The 22,661-nt window shown below is 45.7% G+C and overlaps 1 protein-coding gene across 3 annotated transcripts in view; it reads left to right on the forward strand.

Moving 5' to 3' along the window:
• Positions 1-22,661, forward strand: part of CD44 (CD44 molecule (Indian blood group)) — a 51,672-nt gene that overhangs the window by 10,845 nt on the left and 18,166 nt on the right. Inside the window, exon 1 of one of the 3 annotated variants that reach the window (XM_056527867.1) lies at positions 5,098-5,219. The exons of 1 other annotated variant lie outside the window; for it this stretch is intronic. In XM_056527867.1, the coding sequence (XP_056383842.1) occupies positions 5,189-5,219 (31 nt within the window). In that variant the 5' untranslated portion in view covers positions 5,098-5,188. Of the gene's footprint in view, positions 1-5,097; positions 5,220-22,661 lie in introns of those variants that run through there. One more of the 3 variants, XM_056527864.1, reaches the window with a different exon arrangement.

The following is a 22,661-nucleotide window of genomic DNA, read 5'->3' on the forward strand; positions in this document are numbered from 1 at the left end:
GACAAAGTCAAACTGCCGAAGATACAGAAGTGTTTCCCAACCAGGGTGCCTCCAGCTGTTGCAAAACTACAACTCCCAGCATGCCCGGACAGCCGAAGGCTTTGTACAGGAGCCCCATAGCTTCACCTTAGAAACTTATTGGGCTTCCAGACAGTCCTAGGACAAAGTCAAACAGCAAAATCTAAAGCAGTATTTTCCAATCAGTGTGCCTCCAGCTGTTGCAAAACGACAACTCCCAGCATTCCTCTGCTGAAGGTTTTGTACAGGAGCCCCATAGCCTCACCTTAGGACCTTATTGGGCTTCCAGCCAGGCCTAGGACAAAGTCAAACTGCTGAATCTAAAGCAGTGTTTCCCAACCAGTGTGCCTTCAGCTGTTGCAAAACTACAACTCCCAGCATGCCTCTGCTGAAGGCTTTGTACAGGAGCCCCATAGCTTCACCCTAGGACCTTATTGGGCTTCCGGCCAGACCAGGACAAAGTCACTCTGCAGAATCTAAAGCAGTGTTTCCCAACCAGTGTGCCTCCAGCTGTTGCAAAACTACAACTCCCAGCATACCCAGACAGCCGAAGGCTGTCTGGGCATGCTGGGAGTTGTAGTTTTGCAACAGCTGGAGGCACACTGGTTAGGAAACATTGCTCTGGATTCTGCAGTTTGTGCTAGGCCTGGCCAGAAGCCCAATGAAGTCCTAGGGTGAAGCTATGGGGCTCCTGTACAAAGCCTTTGGCTGTCCGGTCATGCTGGGAGTTGTAGTTTTGCAACAGCTGGAGGCACACTGATTGGAAAATACTGCTTTAGATTGTGCAGTTTGACTTTGTCCTAGGCCGGGCCGGAAGCCCAATAAGGTCCTAGGGTGAAGCTATGGGGCTCCTGTATAAAGCCTTCAGCAGAGGCATGCTGGGAGTTGTAGTTTTGCACCTTTGTTGGGAAACACTGGCCTAGAGTGTCACATAAGAACAAAAAGTCAATGAAATGCTGCATGTATAATCTTCCATAATAATTATATGTTACACAACAGATGAGTAATACGGCTATATACATGCCGCATTAGATAACAGGATGGCGTACATTAAATCTAAGCCCTTACATAATACTAGTTTCTGGGAGGCCCTCGGTGACAAACAGTACGAACCCAAGCCAGGCCCTGTATACCATGAAACACTATATAAAAGGGGATTGATTGAGAGCATAATGGATGTACTAAAGGGACATCCTCTATTGAAGACCACGTTATTAGTCCCAGTTGGGACCCTCTCCAAAGAGCATTGCTCCCTCTGGAGGACCCAATTACCCGGACAAGCAATGATTTTTATGATAGACTTGCAATACTTCTTTTCCCCTGCGGGTGTGCTGTTGAGTTACGAGAACTGAGGGAATGGGGTAAATCTTAAAGGAATATCCTGATTACTGGGACATGCCACCTATCAGGAATGTAGATGTGGTCAAGACAACTTGCTCAGCGTCTTGAACAAACTGTTCCGAACGCTGGAGCTGGTGTCGGGAACTCGTGACGTCATAGCGTCGCCCCCTAGCGTCACAAGCTCCCAGCGCCACCTCCAGCGTTCGGAACAGTTTGTTCCAAACGCTGAGCAGCGGAATACCCCTTTAAGCAAGTTGTCTTGACCACATCTACATTCCTGATAGGTGGCATGTCCCAGTAATCGGGATATTCCTTTAAGATTTACCCTATTCCCTCAGTTCTCATAACTCAACAGCACACCCACAGGGGAAAAGAAGTATTGCAAGTCTATCATTAAAATCAATGCTTTCAACCCCTTCCCATAGACTTGCATTGAGGGATGCGGGGTGTGACGTCATGAGGGGGTGGGGCTATGACATCACAAGCTCCCGGCGCCGGCTCCAGCGTTCGGAACAGTTTGTTCCAAATGCTGAGCAGCAGAGTAACCCTTTATGTTCAGCGGCCGGCCGCTGTGTGGATGAAAATCAGAGGTCAGATGAGAATAGGTAGGCTGGTTAGAGATGACAGAAAGGCAACAGTAACTCAAACAACCACTGGTTACAACCAAGGTGTGCACAATACCATCTATGACAGCGCAACCGGTCCAACCTTGAAACAGATGGGCTACAGCAGCAGAAGACCACACCGGAAGCCACTCCTGTCAGCTAAGGACAGGAAACCAAGGCTACAATTCACACAGGTCACAAAAACTGGACAATGAAAGATGGAAGAGCGTTGTCTGGTCTGAGGAGTCTCCATTCCAGCTGCGACATTCAGATGGGTCAGAATTTGGTGTAAATAACATAGACAAGAATAAAGGTAAAAGGGATCCAAGATGTATATTACCCTATTACACCTCCTAGGACCTTATTGGGCTTCCGGCCAGGCCTAGGACAAAGTCAAACTGAAGAATCTAAAGAAGTGTTTCCCAACCAGGGTGCCTCCAGCTGTTGCAAAACTACAACTCCCAGCATGCCCCTGCTGAAGGCTTTGTAGAGGAGCCCCATAGCTTCACCCTTGGACCTTATTGGGCTTCCGACCAGGCCTAGGACGATATCAAACTGCAGAATCTAAAAACAGTGTTTCCCAACCCGGGTGCCTCCAGCTGTTTCAAAACTACAATTCCCAGCATGCCCGGACAGCCAACGGCTTCATACAGGAGCCCCATAGCGTCACCCTGGGACTTTATTGGGGTTTACAGCCAGGCCTAGGACAAAGTCAAACAGCGAAATCTAAAAGCAGCGTTTCCCAAACAGTGTGCCTCCAGCTGTTGCAAAACTACACCTCCCAGCATGCTACATCAGTTGCATTCTTGCCCATCTCATTGGGCAGTGTTTCCCAACCAGGGTGCCTCCAGCTGTTGCAAAACTACAACTCCCAGCATGCCCAGACAGCCTTCGGCTGTCTGGGCATGCTGGGGGTTGTAGTTTTGCAACAGCTGGAGGCACACAGGTTTGGAAACATTGCTTCAGATTCTGCAGTTTGACATAGGCCTGGCCGGAAGACTATAAGGTCTTAGGTTGAAGCTATGGGGCTCCTGTCAGAAGCCTTTGACTGTCCGGGTATGCTGGGATTTGTAGTTTTGCAACAGCTGGAGGTCCACAGTCTGGAGACCACTTCTTCTTTACATCAGCTCTTGACAGATTTCCACGTGCCGTGTCGTGTCTCTCATCGGCGGCCTACGCCCAGCACTTGAAAGTGACATTTCTTTAACTTAGAATAACATAACGCGGTACATCCCACGTCCTAAGTAGGTGGATTTTTTTTTTTTTCCTTTTGTGTTTTATATATTTTTTTTGTTTTTTTTCCAATTGGCTTTTCCAATGACACGTTCACTCAGTGATGTAAAAAAAACAGGATTACTTCCCTCAACACAAAGGCAGTGGTAGGATCGCAACGGGAAACACTTGCATTAATGGCCTTGCCGAGTGATATATGGGGCGTGAAGGGGTGGGGGATGGGGGGGTTCGGAGGCTTCGCCATTGACCTGACTATGTCTGATTCGTGCGACCAGGCGGGATCCACCTTGGAGGCTAACATCGACGCCAAATATTTAGAGTGCCATCCATACCGGTCTAAGACATTTTGGCAGAGGAAGGAATCAGGGAGGGGTGCCTAGCTAAATGGCGCTGCACTGTACGCCTGTGTATGGCGGCATTATGGTCGCTCTATAATTATAATGATCGGTTCATTTGAACAGTGAGAGACAGAATAACAACAAAAAGATCCAGAAAAACGCATTTCGAATAAGTTATAAATTTGACCCCCCCCCCCATCGATCAGGAGGATTTCTGGCTCTTTTATACAAGTAAAGGGTTGAGATTAGGAGCACTCTCTTAAAGGGATACTCCGATGGGAAATAATTTATTTTAAATCAACTGGTGCCAAAAAGTTAAACAGATTTGTAAATGACTTCTATTAAAAATCTTAATCCTTCCAGTACTTATCAGCTGCTGTATACTACAGAGGAAGTTCATTTATTTTTTGAATTTCTCCTTTCTCCCTGACCACAGTGCTCTCTGCTGACACCTCTGTCCGTGTCAGTAACTGTCCAGAGCATGAGAGGTTTGCTATGGGGATTTGCTTGTACTCTGGACAGTTCCTGACATGGACAGAGGTGTCAAAAGAGAGCACTGTGGTCAGACTTGAAAGAACTACACAACTTCCTGTGGAGCATACCGCAGCTGATAAGTACTGGAAGGATTAAAGGGGTACTCTGGTAGAAAACTATTTTTTTTTTTTTTTAAATGAACTGGTGCCAGAAAGTTAAACAGACTTGTAAATTACTTCTATTAAAAAATCTTAATCATTTCAGGACTTATTATCAGCTGTATGCTACAGAGGAAATTCTTTTCCTTTTGAACTTCTTTTTTGTCTTGTCCACAGTGCTCTCTGCTGACACCTCTGTCCGTGTCAGGAACTGTCCAGAGCAGCATAGGTTTGCTGTGGGGATTTTCTCCTGCTCTGGACAGTTCCTGATACGGGCATCAGGTGTCAGCAGAGAGCACTGTGGACAAGACAAAAAAGAAATTCAAAAAGAAAAGAATTTCCTCTATAGCATACAGCTGCTAATACGTACTGGAAGGGTAAAGATTTTTTTTTTATTGAAGTAATTTACAAATCTGTTTAACTTTCCGGAGCCAGTTGATTTAAAATAAATTGTTTTCCACCGGAGTACCCCTTTAAAGGGAATACTTCTTATATCAGCTTGTTACCTGTATAAAAGACACCTGTCCACAGAAATAATAAATCCGATTCCGACCGAGACTAAAGAGCTGCCCAAGGATGTCAGGGAGAAGATTATAAACCTACACAAGGGGGAATGGGCTACAAGACCATCGCCAAGGAGCTTGGGGAGAAGTTTACAATAGATGGCGCCATTATTCACAAATGGAAGAAACGTAAAATATCTGTCCAACTCCCTCAGTCGGGGGCTCAGAACTACACGGGGGGATCTCATCAATGATCTCAAGGCAGCTGGGACCATAGTCCCCAAGAAAACAATTGGTAACAAACTACGGACTGAAATCTTGCAGTGTCCGCAAGGTCCCCCTGCTCAAGGATGAGTCCAAAATTGATCTCTATGGCATCAACTCAACTCCGTGTGGATGCAGGAGGAGGAATACTGCCTGTGAACCCAAGAACACCATCATGGCGGTGGAAACATTATGCTTTGGGGTGTTTTTCTGCGAAGAGGACAAGACAACTTCATTGCCTCGGGTGGGTGACGATGGATGGGGCCATGTACTGTCAAATCATGGGTGAGAATCTCCTACTCTCAGTCAGGGCATTGAACATGGGTCACAGATGGGTACTCCAGCATGATAATGGCCCAAAACACACGGCCAAGGCCAAGGAGTGGCTGATGAAGAAGAACATAAAGGTCCTGGAGTGGTCTATCAGGTCTCCGGACCTTAAAGGGGTACGCCACTGCCCCAGCATTTGGAATATTTAGTTCTGAATTCTGGGTGAGGGGGTCGTGATGTTACACCACGCCCCCTCAATGCAAGTCTATGGGAGGGGGCGTGGCAGCCGCCACGCCCCCTCCCATAGACTTGCATTGAGGGGCATGGCCGTCATGTGGTGGACACCTACAAGAACCTCTGTGATCACCAACAAGGGTTTTGCCAAATACTAAGTCATTGGGGGGAGAGGAAAACTTGCCCAGTTGCCCATAGCAACCAATCAGATCGCTGCTTTCATTTCTTAAGAAGGCCTGTGAGAAATGAAAGAAGCGATCTGATTGGTTGCTATGGGCAACTGGGCAGGTTTTCCTCTGCACGAGTTTTGATAAATCTCCCCCCCCATTGTTTTGCAAAGGGGTCAAATACTTTTTTCACTGTGTGGCGGTAGATTCTGTGTACACTGAGGCGCTCTCTCGCTTGCAGTGTGTGGGTGCACTATTTGGCAAACTCTGAGGCTCCGTACGGAAGAACTATTTGGCATTGTCTGTGAATAGGGGGCGTTATCTGGCAGGAGCTGTGCATGGGCCTATTTGGTAGACTGTACATGGAGGAGTGGGGCACTATTTGTATTGTCCGTGTACACGGGGGCATTTTATGGTTGAGATACTTCAATATTAGGGCCCCTACACACTACGGAAATTTGGCAGAGGAATTTCTTCGCTGAATTACATCAGCGGATCAATGTAGTACAGGCCCCCATATATAGTTGTAGGCCCCCATACTGCCCCCATATATAGTTGTAGGCCCCTATACTGCCCCATATATATATAATTGTAGGACCCTATACTGCCCCCATATGTATATAGTTATAGGCCCCTATACTGCCCCATATATAGGTGTAGGCCCCTATACTGCCCCCATATATAGTTGTAGGCCCATATACTGCCCCCATATATAGTTGTAGGCCCCTATACTGCCCCATGTATATATAATTGTAGGACCCTATACTGCCCCCATATGTATATAGTTATAGGCCCCTATACTGCCCCATATATAGCTGTAGGCCCCTATACTGCCCCATATATAGTTGTAGGCCCCTATACTGCCCCCATATATAGTTGTAGGCCCCTATACTGCCCCATATATAGCTGTAGGCCCCTATACTGCCCCCATATGTATATAGTTATAGGCCCCTATACTGCCCCATATATAGCTGTAGGCCCCTATACTGCCCCCATATATAGTTGTAGGCCCCTATACTGCCCCCATATATAGTTGTAGGCCCCTATACTGCCCCATATATATATAATTGTAGGACCCTATACTGCCCCCATATGTATATAGTTATAGGCCCCTATACTGCCCCATATATAGCTGTAGGCCCCTATACTGCCCCCATATATAGTTGTAGGCCCCTATACTGCCCCCATATATATAGTTATAGGCCCCTATACTGCCCCCATATATAGTTGTAGGCCCCTATACTGCCCCCAAATATAGTTGTAGGCCCCTATACTGCCCCATATATAGTTGTACGCCCCTATACTGCCCCATATATAGTTGTAGGCCCCTATACTGCCCCCATATATAGTTGTAGGCCCCTATACTGCCCCATATATAGTTGTAGGCCCCTATACTGCCCCCATATATAGTTGTAGGACCCTATACAGCCCTCATATAGAGTTGTAGATCCCTAAACTGCCCCCATATATAGTTGTAGGCCCCTATACAGCCCCCATATAGAGTTGTAGATCCCTATACTGCCCCCATATATAGTTGTAGGCCCCTATACTGCCCCAGATATAATTGAAGGCCCTTATTCTGCCACCATATATAGTTTTAGGCCTCAATAATGCCAATATTGCCTCCTTTTTTTTTTTTTACCGCCTTCTCACATTATTGAGGCCTTATCAGTATTATTAGTCGCTTGCAGTTTTAGCTTTTTATGCTTCTACATCCTGGCAGTTTCGTGTGTATACACGGCATCCAATCTGTACCGGAGCAGCGGCTGTAGATACGGGTGCGGACCCCGACAGGGTTAACTTTCCAGCCCGGTCGTGTGGTTAGAACTGATAATTTTGGCGCAGGAAAGAAGCATCCTGTTCCACACAGCAGATTTTTACATATAGTTTTAAGGCCAGAAGATGTGAGCTCTGGCTGTATGTAGAGTCCATTGTACGCAGGGTGACACATATCTTTATGTTTCTAAATCTCTTGCTTCCCTTTTGCTTTGCTGTTAGTCGCTGACCGCTTAAAAAATAAAAAAAAAATTAAAAGCCACTTCTGCTTTTTCACCAGGGTATTCTCCTTTACTGATGGTGAAAAACTGTGAAAAACTTTTGACAGATATACTTGACTGTAGGTGGCAGCAGTTTTGCTGGAGATACAGTCTAGATTAGTGTTTCCCAACCAGGGAGCCTCCAGCTGTTGCAAAACAACAACTCCCAGCAGCTGTTCCTTGTGTTTTTACTACTGTATGTGCACAGTGCTGCCTCCTGAATATAAGCTCCTGCTCCTATTACCTTGCCATTTGCAGCAGTCCAATACTAAGTGTAACCCAGTGCTTTCAAATCAGTGTGCCCCCAGCTGTTGCAAAACAACAACAGCCAGCATTCCTGAACAACAACTCCCAGCAGCTGTCCCTTGTGTTTTTACAACTGTATGTAAACAGTGCTGCCTCCTTAATATAAGCTCCCCCTCCTATTTGCTTGCCATTAGCAATGTTTTGGGTAACCCAGTGTTTTCCAACCAGTGTGCCTACAGCTGTTGCATAACTACAACTCCCAGCAAGCCTGGACAGCCATTGGCTATCCGGGCATGCTGGGAGTTGTAGTTTTGCAACAGCTGGAGGCTCCCTGGTTGGGAAACACTGGTCTAGATTGCAGACAATACATCAAAACCACCATCTCGCTTCCCAAAAGGTTTTTGGGTGCATTGTAGATTTATGTCTAGCAGTCACTGATTTCTCACCAGGAGGTACGCTACCCATAAGTAAGCTCTGAGAGCTTTTTTTGTTGTTGTTATAGGAAAGCCCTCTTCTGGCAGGACCCGGTGTCTGATCAGACGTCACCTGTAATCATTGACATAACTGCAGCAATCTGACATTTCTGGGTGCATTATTCGTTTATTTATTTTGGCAATGGAGTGCACTTTCCCATCCCAAATTCGGATGGATTGGGGGATGGGGCCACCATTGTGCTTTTTACCACAGGCAACAAAAAGCCTGGAAGCGCCCCTGCAGAAGTGACGGAGAATCCTCAGATTAGGTTTAATTAGGTCATTCGTTTTTAGGGTAATAATGACAACCCCGGCATTATCTTTTCTAATCCCATAATTACCATTGTTTCACACTATGGGTTATATCATTCCCAAATTAAATATTTAGTTTGCAATGCTCCAGAGGTTTTTTATTTATTTATTTAATTTTTTTTGTATAACATAGTTCTTAACGAACTGCAATATATATATATAAAATAAATGAGAAGGAAAAGGCACCAGCAGGTCAGATATCAGTCATGTATCACCCCCTTCCATGGGCTCCTTGTTGCTGCACCTGAGGTTTCTAGTAACAACTTTCTCCCCTCTCCTTATCCATAATGCCTGGTGCAAGGATTTTTGCCACCATAGGCGAAAGATAATTTTGACTCCCTTTGACATGCCCCACCTTACTACAGGGGTGACACACTGTAACAAATCTCCTCCTCACGTAATCTCCTTACTACTGGGGTGACACACTGTAACAAACCTCCTTCTCATGTAATCACCTTACTACTGGGGTGACACACTGTAACAAACCTCCTCCTCACGTAATCTCCTCACTACTGGGGTGAGACACTGTAACAAACCTCCTCCTCATGTAATCTCCTTACTACTGGGGTGACACACTGTAACAAACCTCCTCCTTATGTAATCTCCTTAATACTGGGGTGACACACTGTAACAAACCCCCTCCTCGTGTAATCACCTTACTACTGGGGTGACACACTGTAACAAACCTCCTCATGTAATCTCCTTATTACTGGTGTAACACACTGTAACAAACCTCCTCCTCATGTAATCACCTTACTACAGGGGTGACACACTGTAACAAATCTCCTCCTCACGTAATCTCCTTACTACTGGGGTGACACACTGTAACAAACCTCCTTCTCATGTAATCACCTTACTACTGGGGTGACACACTGTAACAAACCTCCTCCTCACGTAATCTCCTCACTACTGGGGTGAGACACTGTAACAAACCTCCTCCTCATGTAATCTCCTTACTACTGGGGTGACACACTGTAACAAACCTCCTCCTTATGTAATCTCCTTAATACTGGGGTGACACACTGTAACAAACCCCCTCCTCGTGTAATCACCTTACTACTGGGGTGACACACTGTAACGAACCTCCTCATGTAATCTCCTTATTACTGGTGTAACACACTGTAACAAACCTCCTCCTCATGTAATCACCTTACTACTGGGGTGACACACTGTAACAAACCTCCTTCTCATGTAATCACCTTACTACTGGGGTGAGACACTGTAACAAACCTCCTCCTCATGTAATCTCCTTACTACTGGGGTGACACACTGTAACAAACCTCCTTCTCATGTAATCTCCTTACTACTGGGGTGACACACTGTAACAAACCTTCTCCTCATGTAATCTCCTTACTACTGGGGTGACACACTGTAACAAACCCCCTCCTCGTGTAATCACCTTACTACTGGGGTGACACACTGTAGCAAACCTCCTCATGTAATCTCCTTACTACTGGTGTAACACACTGTAACAAACCTCCTCCTCATGTAATCTCCTTACTACTGGGGTGACACACTGTAACAAACCTCCTCCTCATATAATCTCCTTACTACTGGGGTGACACACTGTAACAAACCTCCTCACGTAATCTCCTCACTACTGGGGTGACACACTGTAACAAACCTCCTCCTCATGTAATCTCCTTACTACTGGGGTGACACACTGTAACAAACCCCCTCCTCGTGTAATCACCTTACTACTGGGGTGACACACTGTAACAAACCCCCTCCTCGTGTAATCACCTTACTACTGGGGTGACACACTGTAACAAACCTCCTCATGTAATCTCCTTACTACTGGTGTAACACACTGTAACAAACCTCCTCCTCATGTAATCTCCTTACTACTGGGGTGACACACTGTAACAAACCTCCTCCTCATGTAATCTCCTTACTACTGGGGTGACACACTGTAACAAACCTCCTCCTCATGTAATCACCTTACTACTGGGGTGACACACTGTAACAATCCTCCTCCTCATGTAATCACCTTACTACTGGGGTGACACACTGTAACAAACCTCCTCCTCATGTAATCTCCTTACTACTGGGGTGACACACTGTAACAAACCTCCTCCTCATGTAATCTCTTTACTACTGAGGTGACACACTGTAACAAACCTCCTCCTCATGTAATCTCCTTACTACTGGGGTGACACACTGCAACAAACCTCCTCCTGTCACGCCACTTCCCATAGACTTGCATTGAGGGGGTGGGGCATGATGTAATGAGGGGGCGGGTCTATGACATCACAAGCTCCCGGCTCCAGTGTTCGGAACAGTTTGTACCCCTTTAATAAGATTCCGTCTCACCACTAAAACTATAGATAATGGCGCCCCGCGGCTTTCAGATACTGAACGTATTAATGTGATGGGTAAAAGAGAAAAAAAACAACGTTAATTCTGCCAAACGTAACTTTATTCTCACACATGGGCGTCACGCTGCGGTATTTGGCAAGTTCTCGGCAGGTATGGCGAAACCCTGACTGGCTGCCAGAGAAACGCTGCACACCTGTTTTTCTGCATCAATGTAATTGTCCTCTGGGGCATCCGGTGGAATCCGAATTAACCAGGCGGTGGAATTTTACAGGACGTTCCTCGGAGATGACGGGCAGCTCCAGGGGGGATAACAGGAGTCCGACGCATATCTCTCGTGACTGGGGCCTGTTATTCTTCAGGGTGTCCTCTGATTGTAATGAAATTATTATTGGCGGATCTTTATATATTTTTTCTTAGGACGGGGTCACCAGCGAGCTATAGATGTGGAATTCCACCGCACTGATAGATTTGTATTTTTACCATATAAGACTTGGCAGGGAGAGTAGGAGGCCTCATTATGGGCTTTCACTGTGTTTTACTTCTATTTTGGCAAGAAAAGAAGGTATTGTTATACTGGTTTTTATGTATATGAACTATTTAAAGATATACACACACATATCTATTTATCTATCTATCTCATATCTATCTATCTCATATCTATCTATCTCATATCTATCTATCTCATATCCCATATCTATTTATCTCATACCTATCTATCTATCTCATATCTATCTATCTATCTATCTATCTCATATCTATCTATCTCATACCTATCTATCTCATATCTATCTATCTATTATCTATCTATCTATCTCATATCTATATATCTCATATCTATCTATCTCATATCTATCTCATATCTATCTATTATCTATCTCATATCTATCTATCTCATATCTATCTATCTATCTCATATCTATCTATCTATCTATCTCATATCTATCTATCTATCTCATATCTATCTATCTCATATCTATCTATCGCATATCTATATATCTCATATCTATCTATCTCATATCTATCTATCTATCTATCTCATATCTATCTATTTATCTCATATCTATCTATCTATCTCATATCTATCTATCTCATATCTATCTATCTCATATCTATCTATCTATCTCATACCTATCTATCTCATATCTATCTCATATCTATCTATCTCATATCTATCTATCTATCTCATATCTATCTATCTCATATCTATCTATCTATCTATCTATCTATCTCATATCTATCTATCTATCTCATATCTATCTATCTCATATCCATCTATCTATCTCATATCTATCTATCTCTTATCCATCTATCTCATATTTATCTATCTATCTATCTATCTACAAACATGTTCATGGACAACAGAAGAGATTCCCATTAGATAAGTGGCCCCCAAACTGCGGATCTCCAGATGTTGCGAAACTACAACTCCCAGCATGCCTGTAATCGCTCCATACACATGCATCCTCATCTCGGCCAAGCATGCATTGTCCTCCAAATAGTGCACACTCAGCTTGGTCAAGCATACATTATCCCTCCATAGACATGCACACTCATCTTGGCCAAGCATGCATTAATTATCCTCCATACACATACATGTTCACCTTTGCCAAGCATGCATTATCCTCCATACATGTGCACACTCATCTCGGCCAAGGATGCATTATCCTCTATAGACTTGCACACTCAACTCGGCCAAGCATGCATTGTCATCCATAGACGTGCACACTCAGCTTGGTCAAGCATGCAGTATACTCCATAGACATGCACACTCATCTCGGCCAAGCATGCATTATCCCTCCATAGACATGCACACTCATCTCGGCCAAGCATGCATTATCCCTCCATAGACATGCACACTCATCTCGGCCAAGCATGCCTTATCCCTCCATAGACATGCACACTCATCTCGGCCAAGCATGCATTAGCCTTCCATCATAATAAAAATGTTGTAGATATAAAATACAAATCCCCCCACCTCTCTAGTTTGCCTATATTTCTGTATATGGCCAGGATGGAGTTAAGTCTTCGGACCGTACTCCTCGCCCCCACCATCATAGGGATGACTATGACATCTGTACGCTGACCAGAATGTATTCTTTAGAGACTTGCGAGGATAAAAATAACCCGTGATATACAAAAGCTGAAGTAACCCACAATTAATGACCTGACGGCGCGTTCCATCTCGGGATACGCAGCGTAGCAACAGTCTCCGAGCAGATGTATAAGCAAGGAAGATGAATGTTCTCAGCAAATAACAAAGCCAAGTTATAGTCTAAAACAGTGTTTTCCAACCAGGCTGCCTCCAGCTGTTGCAAAACTACAAATCCCAGCATGCCCGGACAGCCGAAGGCTGTCCGGGCATGCTGGGAGTTGTAGTTTTGCAACAGCTGGAGGCACCCTGGTTGGCAAGCACTTGTTTAGAACCAGCCGAGTCTCATAAGACTCTGAGGTGCAACATTTTCCCAGAAGCTTCTCAGTTCCCGAAACGCAACAGCGCCGGCCATCGAAACTCAGCGTTAATTATTGCTTTCCATAACTGTACGTACTGTGTAAGCCAATGCCCAGGCAGCTACAGTTTAAAGGAACAGTGATACAATTACAATTGCAAATATATATATATATATATATATATATATATATATATATTGGAAATAGTTTTGCCAACATTACACGCACCTAGATTTCCTCCTTTTCCTCCCCTGGCCAATCACAGGGCAGCACCTACTTCTCTTTGCTATACAAAGACATAGTGCTGGAGAAAGTGCCCTGGACTGAACAGGTTTACACTGTGCTGGGAGGATAATACAGGTGGTGGCAGAGAAGGGGGCTATCGATGCACTAGGTTCTCAAGGTGCTTTGTGAGCAGAAAGGAAAACAGCAACAGTATCATGACAAGAAAGGGGTTAGATCACAAAAGCAGCCACGGTCTAAGCAGTAAACTGCTGATAATGAGGATTAGATCACAGGAAAATTACACTAGGGGGCGATAAGAACACATATTTACACAAGGCTTTATGGGTTGTAGAAGATATAAGAAAAGTCTTGATTTACCTTTCTGGAGGGAGCAAATAGACTCGGCTTGCATGCACATAACATAAAGTCAATGTTTTCCCAAACTATGTTATCCGGGCATGCTGGGAGTTGTAGTTTTGCCACAGCTCAAGGCATTTTGCTTGAAAAACACTGCTCTAGGCCCTGTTCACACTTTATTATAGTCCAAACTAAAGACGGAATTCCCCTAACAACGGGCAACAGGCAGTTTGCAGGAAAGTGAGACACCTTAGAGCAACCTAACTGCAACTCCGAGTGTGCCCTGTTTGGGTATGCTGGGAGTTGTAGTTTTGCAACAGCAGGAGGCACACTGTTTGGAAAACACTGGTATAAGCCCTGTCCACCCTCCCTGTGTACTTGGCTTTTCTGCTGCTTGAGACAGAATTCCCCTAACAACAGGCAATGAACAGCAGTTTGCAGAAAAGTGAGACAACTTAGAGCAGTGGTTCTCAACCTGGGGTACAAGTACCCCCAGGGGTACAAGCAGTTCTCCAGGGGGTACTTGAAAAATAATCGGTAATGACAGCCACAGCCACTGGTTACTGGTCTGGACCACTTTAAAATAAATGGTCGGCTGATGTGACTGCACCGAGGAGCGGAGCAGGAGGACAGCAAAGGGGAAGCGCGGGCACTGGGCGGCTGTGGGCAGTAACTACCATCAGCTTTGTTGCTCCACTGCCCCTGCAGACCGGGGACCTACTGCTATGAGCCATAACAATAGGTCCCCAGACCAGAGGAGCAGTGGAGCACCGAAGCGGGACAGTATGGGGCCTACAACTATATATGGTGGCAGTTTGGGGGCCTACAGCTATATTTGGGGGTACAGAGGGGGCCTAACAACTTTATGGGGACGCAAAGCGGGTACTATTACTGTATGTGACAATAAACATGGGGAGTTTGTAAATAGGTGGGTACTGTACTGCAGAAAGGAGCCTAAAATGTTTGTTTGGCTGCTTCTCTGGAGACGTCTTGTATGGGAGAAATCTGAATGGCGGTCTAGGCCAGATAGAGAAGAAAAGAAAAGTAAACAACTCCGGTTAGAGAAGACGTCACCTGTAAATCGGGGGACTGGGGAGATAGGGGGCCTGTTATAGAGGAAAGTAAAGCATATGAATTATGATTTGGCTGTCAAGGGGTACTCAGGCAAAAAAGGTTGAGAACCACTGCCTTAGAGCATCCTAACTTTATCTCCCAGCATGCCCTGTTTGGGCATGCTGGGAGTTGTAGTTTTGCAACAGCTGAAGATACACTGTTTGGAGATGGAATTCCCCAACTAACAGGCAATGGACAGCAGTTTAAAGGGAAGTGAGACACCTTATAGCAAAGACATTAGGTCTTAGTGGGCTCAAAAAGTTGTGATGTCCTTTTATACGCCCCGTGAGGACACAATGACACCCTAAAGTCCAGTGATATTTAAGATGCCCTAACCTAAAAGAGCTTTAACTGATGAAAAGGCCTGGACCTACATTATAATAACCTTCTACCCACAGGGTTGATCATAGAGGGCCAGACGGGGGATTTGGCAGTCAAGGCTGCTGCCTAGGGTACAACTTGGCCTAAGAGAGTATAGCTGGTGCTGAATACATCTTTAGTGCAAATTCATCCTTAATGGGATTTAGTCAGCGACTAACCATCAATTAGGAGTATTCTTTTACTTTCAAGGACTTGCTAAAAGGATTTAGAGCCATCAACGCACAAAGAGGCTTGAATGCGAGCGGTGTGATTAATCTGTATTTATCTGCCAAGTGATGGGAGCGGCTCCATATCTTTGTCTGAGGTGCCAAAACACCCTGTCCTGTCACGGCACTCATGGGTTGTTTATTCCAGCCACAAAGATGGCTTCAGTATATTCCATATGAGGCTTAACAAAGGTATAAGTGGTAGATGGTGAGCTCGGTGAAGACCACCCTATGATAACTATATGGGGGGGCCCGCCACATTGATGTGAATTGCCTATTGAGTTCAATGTCTGTAATGGTTCATTTTTCTAATATATTAATGTAGGTTAAATCATGAGTTGCTTAGAGGTTTTGTTTTTTTCAGAGACAACAGATGACCCTTAATTTTGTCCAAAGTGGCCCCTATACATCTTATCCCCTATCCTTTGGATAGAGGATAAAATGTCTGATCGCGTGGGTCTCGTCGCTGGGGACACCCGCGATTCCCCTTGCTGCACCCGGTGTTCGTTTAGAGCATCGGGTGCAGCGCCGGAGAGCCCGAGGCTCGTAACATCACGTCCGCATCCCGCTCGTGACGTCACGTCCATGCCCCCTCAACGCAAGTCTATGGGAGGGGGTGGGATGGCCGTCACACCCCCTCCCATAGACTTGCATTGAGGGGACCTCACGAGCCCCCTCATCACCAGTCATCCGGCACAGAGCGAAGTTTGCTCCGTGCACCGGATGTCTGGGGTGCCGCAGTTGAGATCACGGGGGTCCCCAGCGGCAGGACCCCCACAATAAGACATCTTATCCCCTATCCTTTAAAAGGGGAATAAGATGTCTAGGGGCGGAGTACCCCCTTTAAAGTTGACCATAGAAAACCGGGTGTTGCTTCTCGGCCTTTTGGCAAAGATCAAATGTAGCATCTAGTCTATTAGTTGGTGGTGTGGTAGACCACCAAGGCAAAATGAAGAACCACACGGAGGGATGCAACTTGGTAACTTGGACCTCTGGATCTGGATTTTAGGGTCTTAGTAGGGTAGGGGCCAAGCTGCAAAAGTGCCCTGGAAATGGTTACCCAAGGGTGCCGTAACTCATGGAATGGTCAACCCACTGAGTGAAAACACACAGCATAACACCCCTAGTGTTTCGGCCTTCTGGCTGATGGTCACAGAGGAATTTCCATTGATCCGGTTGGATGACCGGGCTGCATTGCACACCACTCATTTCATTTCCTTTTGGTCACTCTGTCCACTTTTGCTTGTTGTTTTGTTCACGATGATTTTTGAGGATGTGGTGCCCTTCTGGGTGTTCCTCCTGGAGGTCTAAGGGAGGTCTACTTGGCCATCAGGTTCCTCAACTCTCCCTTTCTCTAAGGGCCCCATAGAAGCCGCATGATCTTCCTCTAAAGCAGTGAGCACAATCGCACCCAATAAACAGGAGGAGTTTAGAAAATAAACCTCTTCTCTGTTCTGTGGGGCTAACATAGTCACATGGACCCTCTTATCAAGTCCACCACTCTAAAAAAGGACTGCATTACTGGCATTAAAGGGGTACTCCGCTGCTCAGCGTTTGGAACAAACTGTTCCGAACGCTGAAGCCGGCACTGGGAGCTCATGACATCACCGCCCCCTCGTGACGTCACTCCCCACCCCCTCAATGCAAGTCTATGGGAGGGGGCGTGACGGCAGTCACGCCCCCTCCCATAGACTTGCATTGAGGGGGCGGGGCGTAATGTCATGAGGGGGAGGGGTTATGACATCACAAGCTCCCAGGCCGACTCCAGCATTCGGAACAGTTTGTTCCAAACGCTGAGCAGCGGAGTACCCCTTTAAAAAGGTGCTCTGAGGAATTGAACATATGAGACACATATCTTCTATTCACCGGTTAGGGGATAAGTTTCCGATTTCCAGGGGGTTCGACCGCTGGGGCTCCCACAATCCCCTGTATGGGGACTGCCCTACTAACCTTTCCTTGGTGCGTTCTGGCACCCACCTTTGTGGACGTGGGCAGTGATGTCCTGGCTCAGCCGGGAATTGGCTCTAGGAAGGTGGGCACCGGAGGGCGCCAAGGATTGGTAACTAGGACGGTTCCCGTACAAGGGGCCCCAGCGGTCAAAGCGATCAGACAATTATCCCCGATCCTGTAGATAGGGAATAACTGTTTGATAACTTCAGTTCTCCGGAGTACCCCTTTTACTTTAAAGGGTCTTAACTGCAATTTCAGACACAGTCAAGGGTGGTGCTGTTTATAAAAATCAAAAAAGTAAACCCAATTATCTAATCTCATCCGCCCCCTTTGATCATATTATTGGTGTCCGACCTTCTAATGGAAAGTTTTACTGATCCCAGAAATGATTCACGTAGAGTTACGATGAAATGTTTCTTGCCCTATAAAGGCCGATAAACACGTTTCCAGACGGCACCAGAATACATTATAATCCAACCTGTCCTGGTTTATGGGAATAGTCGCTCAGAAGTGACTTAATACAATGATTATACTGTAGATTAAAGACGTCTGAGGCTTTCATGAAAGAACTAGAAGACTGGTGTGTACGTGGGCAATAAAGAAGAAATGGCCTCTTAGTCAGTAGTTCCATGACTATAGAAACATTGTGGCCACTTTAGGTCAGTAAGCAGTGGCTGCCGGTACCTGTGACAAGTGACACCCCTGACATTGTACCTTGAGGGGTGGAGCAGGAAGACGTAAGGGGAAAGCGAGACTAGACCCTTGGATGGACCCTGAAGCGGGCACCGGGACATAACTAAACAACTGCCCATGTCACCCTCAGTGCTCCACTGCTCCTCCAGTCTAGGGACCTAATGCCATGGTCCAGCCCAACCCCAGACCAGAGAAGCAATGGGGGCAGTATGTCTGTGGGGGGCCATCTTCTGACTACTATATATGGGGGGCAAAGAGGAGAAGGGGTTTATGGCTATATGGGGGCACAAAGGGGGCATATAACTATATATGGGGTGGGGGGGCAGTTTAAGGACCTACAGCTATATGTGGGGGCTGTATAGGGGCCTACAACTATATATGGGACAGTATAGGGGCCTAAAACTATATATGGGACAGTATAGGGGCCTAAAACTATATATGGGGTCAGGATAGGGGCCTACATCTATATATGGGGAAGTATAGGGGCCTACATCTATCTATGGTGCCTGTATAAGGGCCTAAATCTATATATGGGGAAGTATAGGGGCCTACAATTATAAATGGGGGCCTAAAACTATATATGGCACATTATATGGGGCAACAGCCATATATGGCACAGTATAGGGGCCTATAACTTTATATATCGGACAGTATATGGGCCTACAACCATATATGGCACAGTATAGGGGCCTATAACTTTATATATCGGACAGTATATGGGCCTACAACCATATATGGCACAGTATAGGGGCCTACAACCATATATGGCACAGTATAGGGGCCTATAACTATATATCAGACAGTATAGGGGCCTACAACCATATATGGCACAGTATAGGGGCCTACAACTATAAATGGGGGCAGTATAAATGGGGATAGTATAGGGGCCTGCAAGCATTTCCGACAGGGGTTGCATAATCCTGTCCCGTTGGACCAAATGTTACCAAGTGGCCCCTGCCTTATGTGATATATGCTAAATAGAGCCCTTTGTACATTTATTAGGGGTCACTCTGAACCTTATATTAAATAATACGAATAGTTTCTAGGAGACATCAGTCCAAGTATTATTCCTGTGACAAACACACCGTCAATGCGACACTTGTTAAACGTTCTTGTTTTGGAGTATCTGGCGGGTTTATATGATCCGGTTTTATCCTTTGTTTAAGGACGGCGAGTCTGTTTAAATAAACAGAACAGAGGTTCTTTGTAACACAGAGTTTTATGGGGTTGGAGGAGACAAGGATGTGTCCTTGTTTCATCCGTACTTTTCCAATGGCCTATGTCATGAGAAATGCGCGACTCTAGTTTACAACCCCAGTCATGTTTCAAGGCGTCTGCCCAGGCATGCTGGGAGAGTTGAAGTTTTGCAACATCTGGAGGGCCACAGTTTAAGACCACTGGTATAGGAAGAGATCTATCAATCAAGGGTAGGCTGGGGACCTCAATGGCGACCTTCCTGATGACTCTTGCTTTAGGCACCATGAAAGGGCAGCCTGCATTTTCCCAGCCCACAGATGTCAGAACTAACATCGAACTATGGGAGTCCATTTTGGACAACATGTGGTGGGCCACAGGATGTGAAAGTGAGGTGTATGGGACAGATGTTATAGCCCAGGGGCAGATGTTATTAACCCCCAAATGTTCGTGACGCCAGGGCATGGTTTTCCCTGTAACCACGCGAACAGTAGCACAACTATCCCTAGGTTAGGCAGGGTAATAATAGTCCAAGACCAGGTTAGGGTTAACGGTAGCTTTACTGAAGTAGACAGATGGAAATAGTCTTTACAGATAGGCCAGGATCCCAGAGAGGTGACCAGTAACCCAGAAGGACCTCGCCGCTTGCTGGGACTTCCAGTTTTTGGACAGACTTCAACTCAGCCATCCTGACTATAATAGACTTGACTATAGACTTGACCTGACTGTAGGTAGTGACAGTAGACATAGATGACCTGACTGTAGGTAGTGACAGCAGACATAGATGACCTGACTGTAGGTAGTGACAGCAGACATAGATGACTTGACTGTAGGTAGTGACAGCAGACATAGATGACTTGACTGTAGGTAGTGACAGTAGACATAGATGACCTGACTGTAGGTAGTGACAGCAGACATAGATGACCTGACTGTAGGTAGTGACAGCAGACATAGATGACTTGACTGTAGGTAGTGACAGTAGACATAGATGACTTGACTGTAGGTAGTGACAGTAGACATAGATGACTTGACTGTAGGTAGTGACAGTAGACATAGATGACTTGACTGTAGGTAGTGACAGTAGACATAGATGACTTGACTGTAGGTAGTGACAGTAGACATAGATGACTTGACTGTAGGTAGTGACAGTAGACATAGATGACTTGACTGTAGGTAGTGACAGCAGACATAGATGACTTGACTGTAGGTAGTGACAGTAGACATAGATGACTTGACTGTAGGTAGTGACAGTAGACATAGATGACTTGACTGTAGGTAGTGACAGTAGACATAGATGACTTCACTTACTGACATGTGGCTGTAGGTGGCTTGAGGCCTCCAGATGTGCTGGACACTGGCTCTGAGACGTCTGGACTTTACTGTCCCTCAGCAGGAGAATGAATAACAAGAGAGAGAGAGATTGTAATACCTCCCCCTCTTATAAAGGGGGGCTGAGCAAGGAGCCCATAGGTCAACTGCAGGTCACCTGGTTAGTTGGTGCTCCCTGGGTAACAACCATGTGACAGCAACATCATGTGACTAACTCAAAGGTCCTTTCTACCTAATACCTGCAACTCTGAGTGTGCCCTGTTTGGGTATGCTGGGAGTAGTAGTTTTGCAACAGCTGGAGGCACACTGTTTAGAAAGCACTGATCTAAGCCCTGTCCACCCTCCCACGCAATATGCTTGTTGGTGTCAGTGGGCAGGCCTAAAGCTAGACTTACCGGAAAAGTGTCAAATCATAAATACATTCTAATTATCACTTCTCTATCAAGTATATAGGAAGCGATAAATGTACAGAGGAAGGACAGTCTATACGCCGCATCTATCTATTCAGCTGTTGCAAAACCGCAACTCCCAACAGCCTGCAGCTGGTGAGCCACAGACTGTCTGCCTACCAGGGTGCCTTCAGCTGTTGCAAAACTACAACTCCCAGCATGCCCGGACAGCCGTTGGCTGTCCGGGCATGCTGGGAGTTGTAGTTTTGCAACAGCTGGAGGCACCCTGGTCGGGAAACACTGGTTTAAAGATATGTACTCTCCTGCAAATGTAAAAAGTGCAACAACTTGTGTCACTTGTGTTATCACTAACCATTGATGTCTATATCCGCTCTGACTGATCTATTTGCATTGGTAGATACCATACTTCCTGCTTAGATTTTGGCAAAATTTGTAGATACATGTGAACAGGATCCAAGCCAATTCAGTCAGCATAGCTAGCCAGGCATGCTGGGAGTTGTAGTTTTGCAACAGCTGGAGGCACACTGGTTGGGAAACACTGCTTTACATTCTGCAGTTTGACTGTATCCTAGGCCTGGCCGGAAACCCAATAAGGTCCTTGGGTAAAGCAATTGGTCTCCTTTACAAAGCCTTTGGCTGTCCGGGTATGCTGGGAGTTATAGTTTTGCAACAGCTGGAGGCACCCTGGTTGGGAAACACTGCTTTAGATTCTGCAGTTTGACTTTATCCTAGGCAAAAAAGGTCCTAGTTACCCTAGGACCTTTTTGGCCTAGGATAAAGTCACACTGCAGAATCTAAAGCAGTGTTTCCCAACCAGGGTGCCTCCAGCTGTTGCAAAACTACAGCACTGGGTCTCCTGTACAAAGCTTTTGGCTGTCCGAGCATGTTGGGAGTTGTAGTTTTGCAACAGCTGGAGGCACCCTGGTTGGGTAAACGCTGCTCTGTCCGCTATACTAATAGTCATCTATTGTTATTGCTGAGCCGCATCATTAAAGTTTAATACCTAATCCCAACCCTGTCTGATACAATCTGAATACACACATAAAATTTACAGACATAAAACATGAATGATATCCGACTATAAATACACAGGCACTTGTCATGTGAACAAACTTTGCACAGATACATAGAACAAGTGAATATAAGACACTTTGTAATATATCTTATTAGAGAAAAATGCTTTCTTCTTCTGTTATCAAGCTTCTTCCTTTTCTAAAATCATCTCTGAAATTCACCTCAGATTTGTCCTGTGTCTGCAAGACAGGCAATACAAGTGTATAGAAAGGGGAGGATGGAGCTCTGTCAACCAATTCTGGGAAAACTGCAAATTATAGATGAAGCCTGCAGAGCAGAAATCTGCTGAG

This window comes from Hyla sarda, chromosome 6 (genome assembly GCF_029499605.1).
Source record: "Hyla sarda isolate aHylSar1 chromosome 6, aHylSar1.hap1, whole genome shotgun sequence".
Taxonomy (NCBI): domain Eukaryota; kingdom Metazoa; phylum Chordata; class Amphibia; order Anura; family Hylidae; genus Hyla; species Hyla sarda.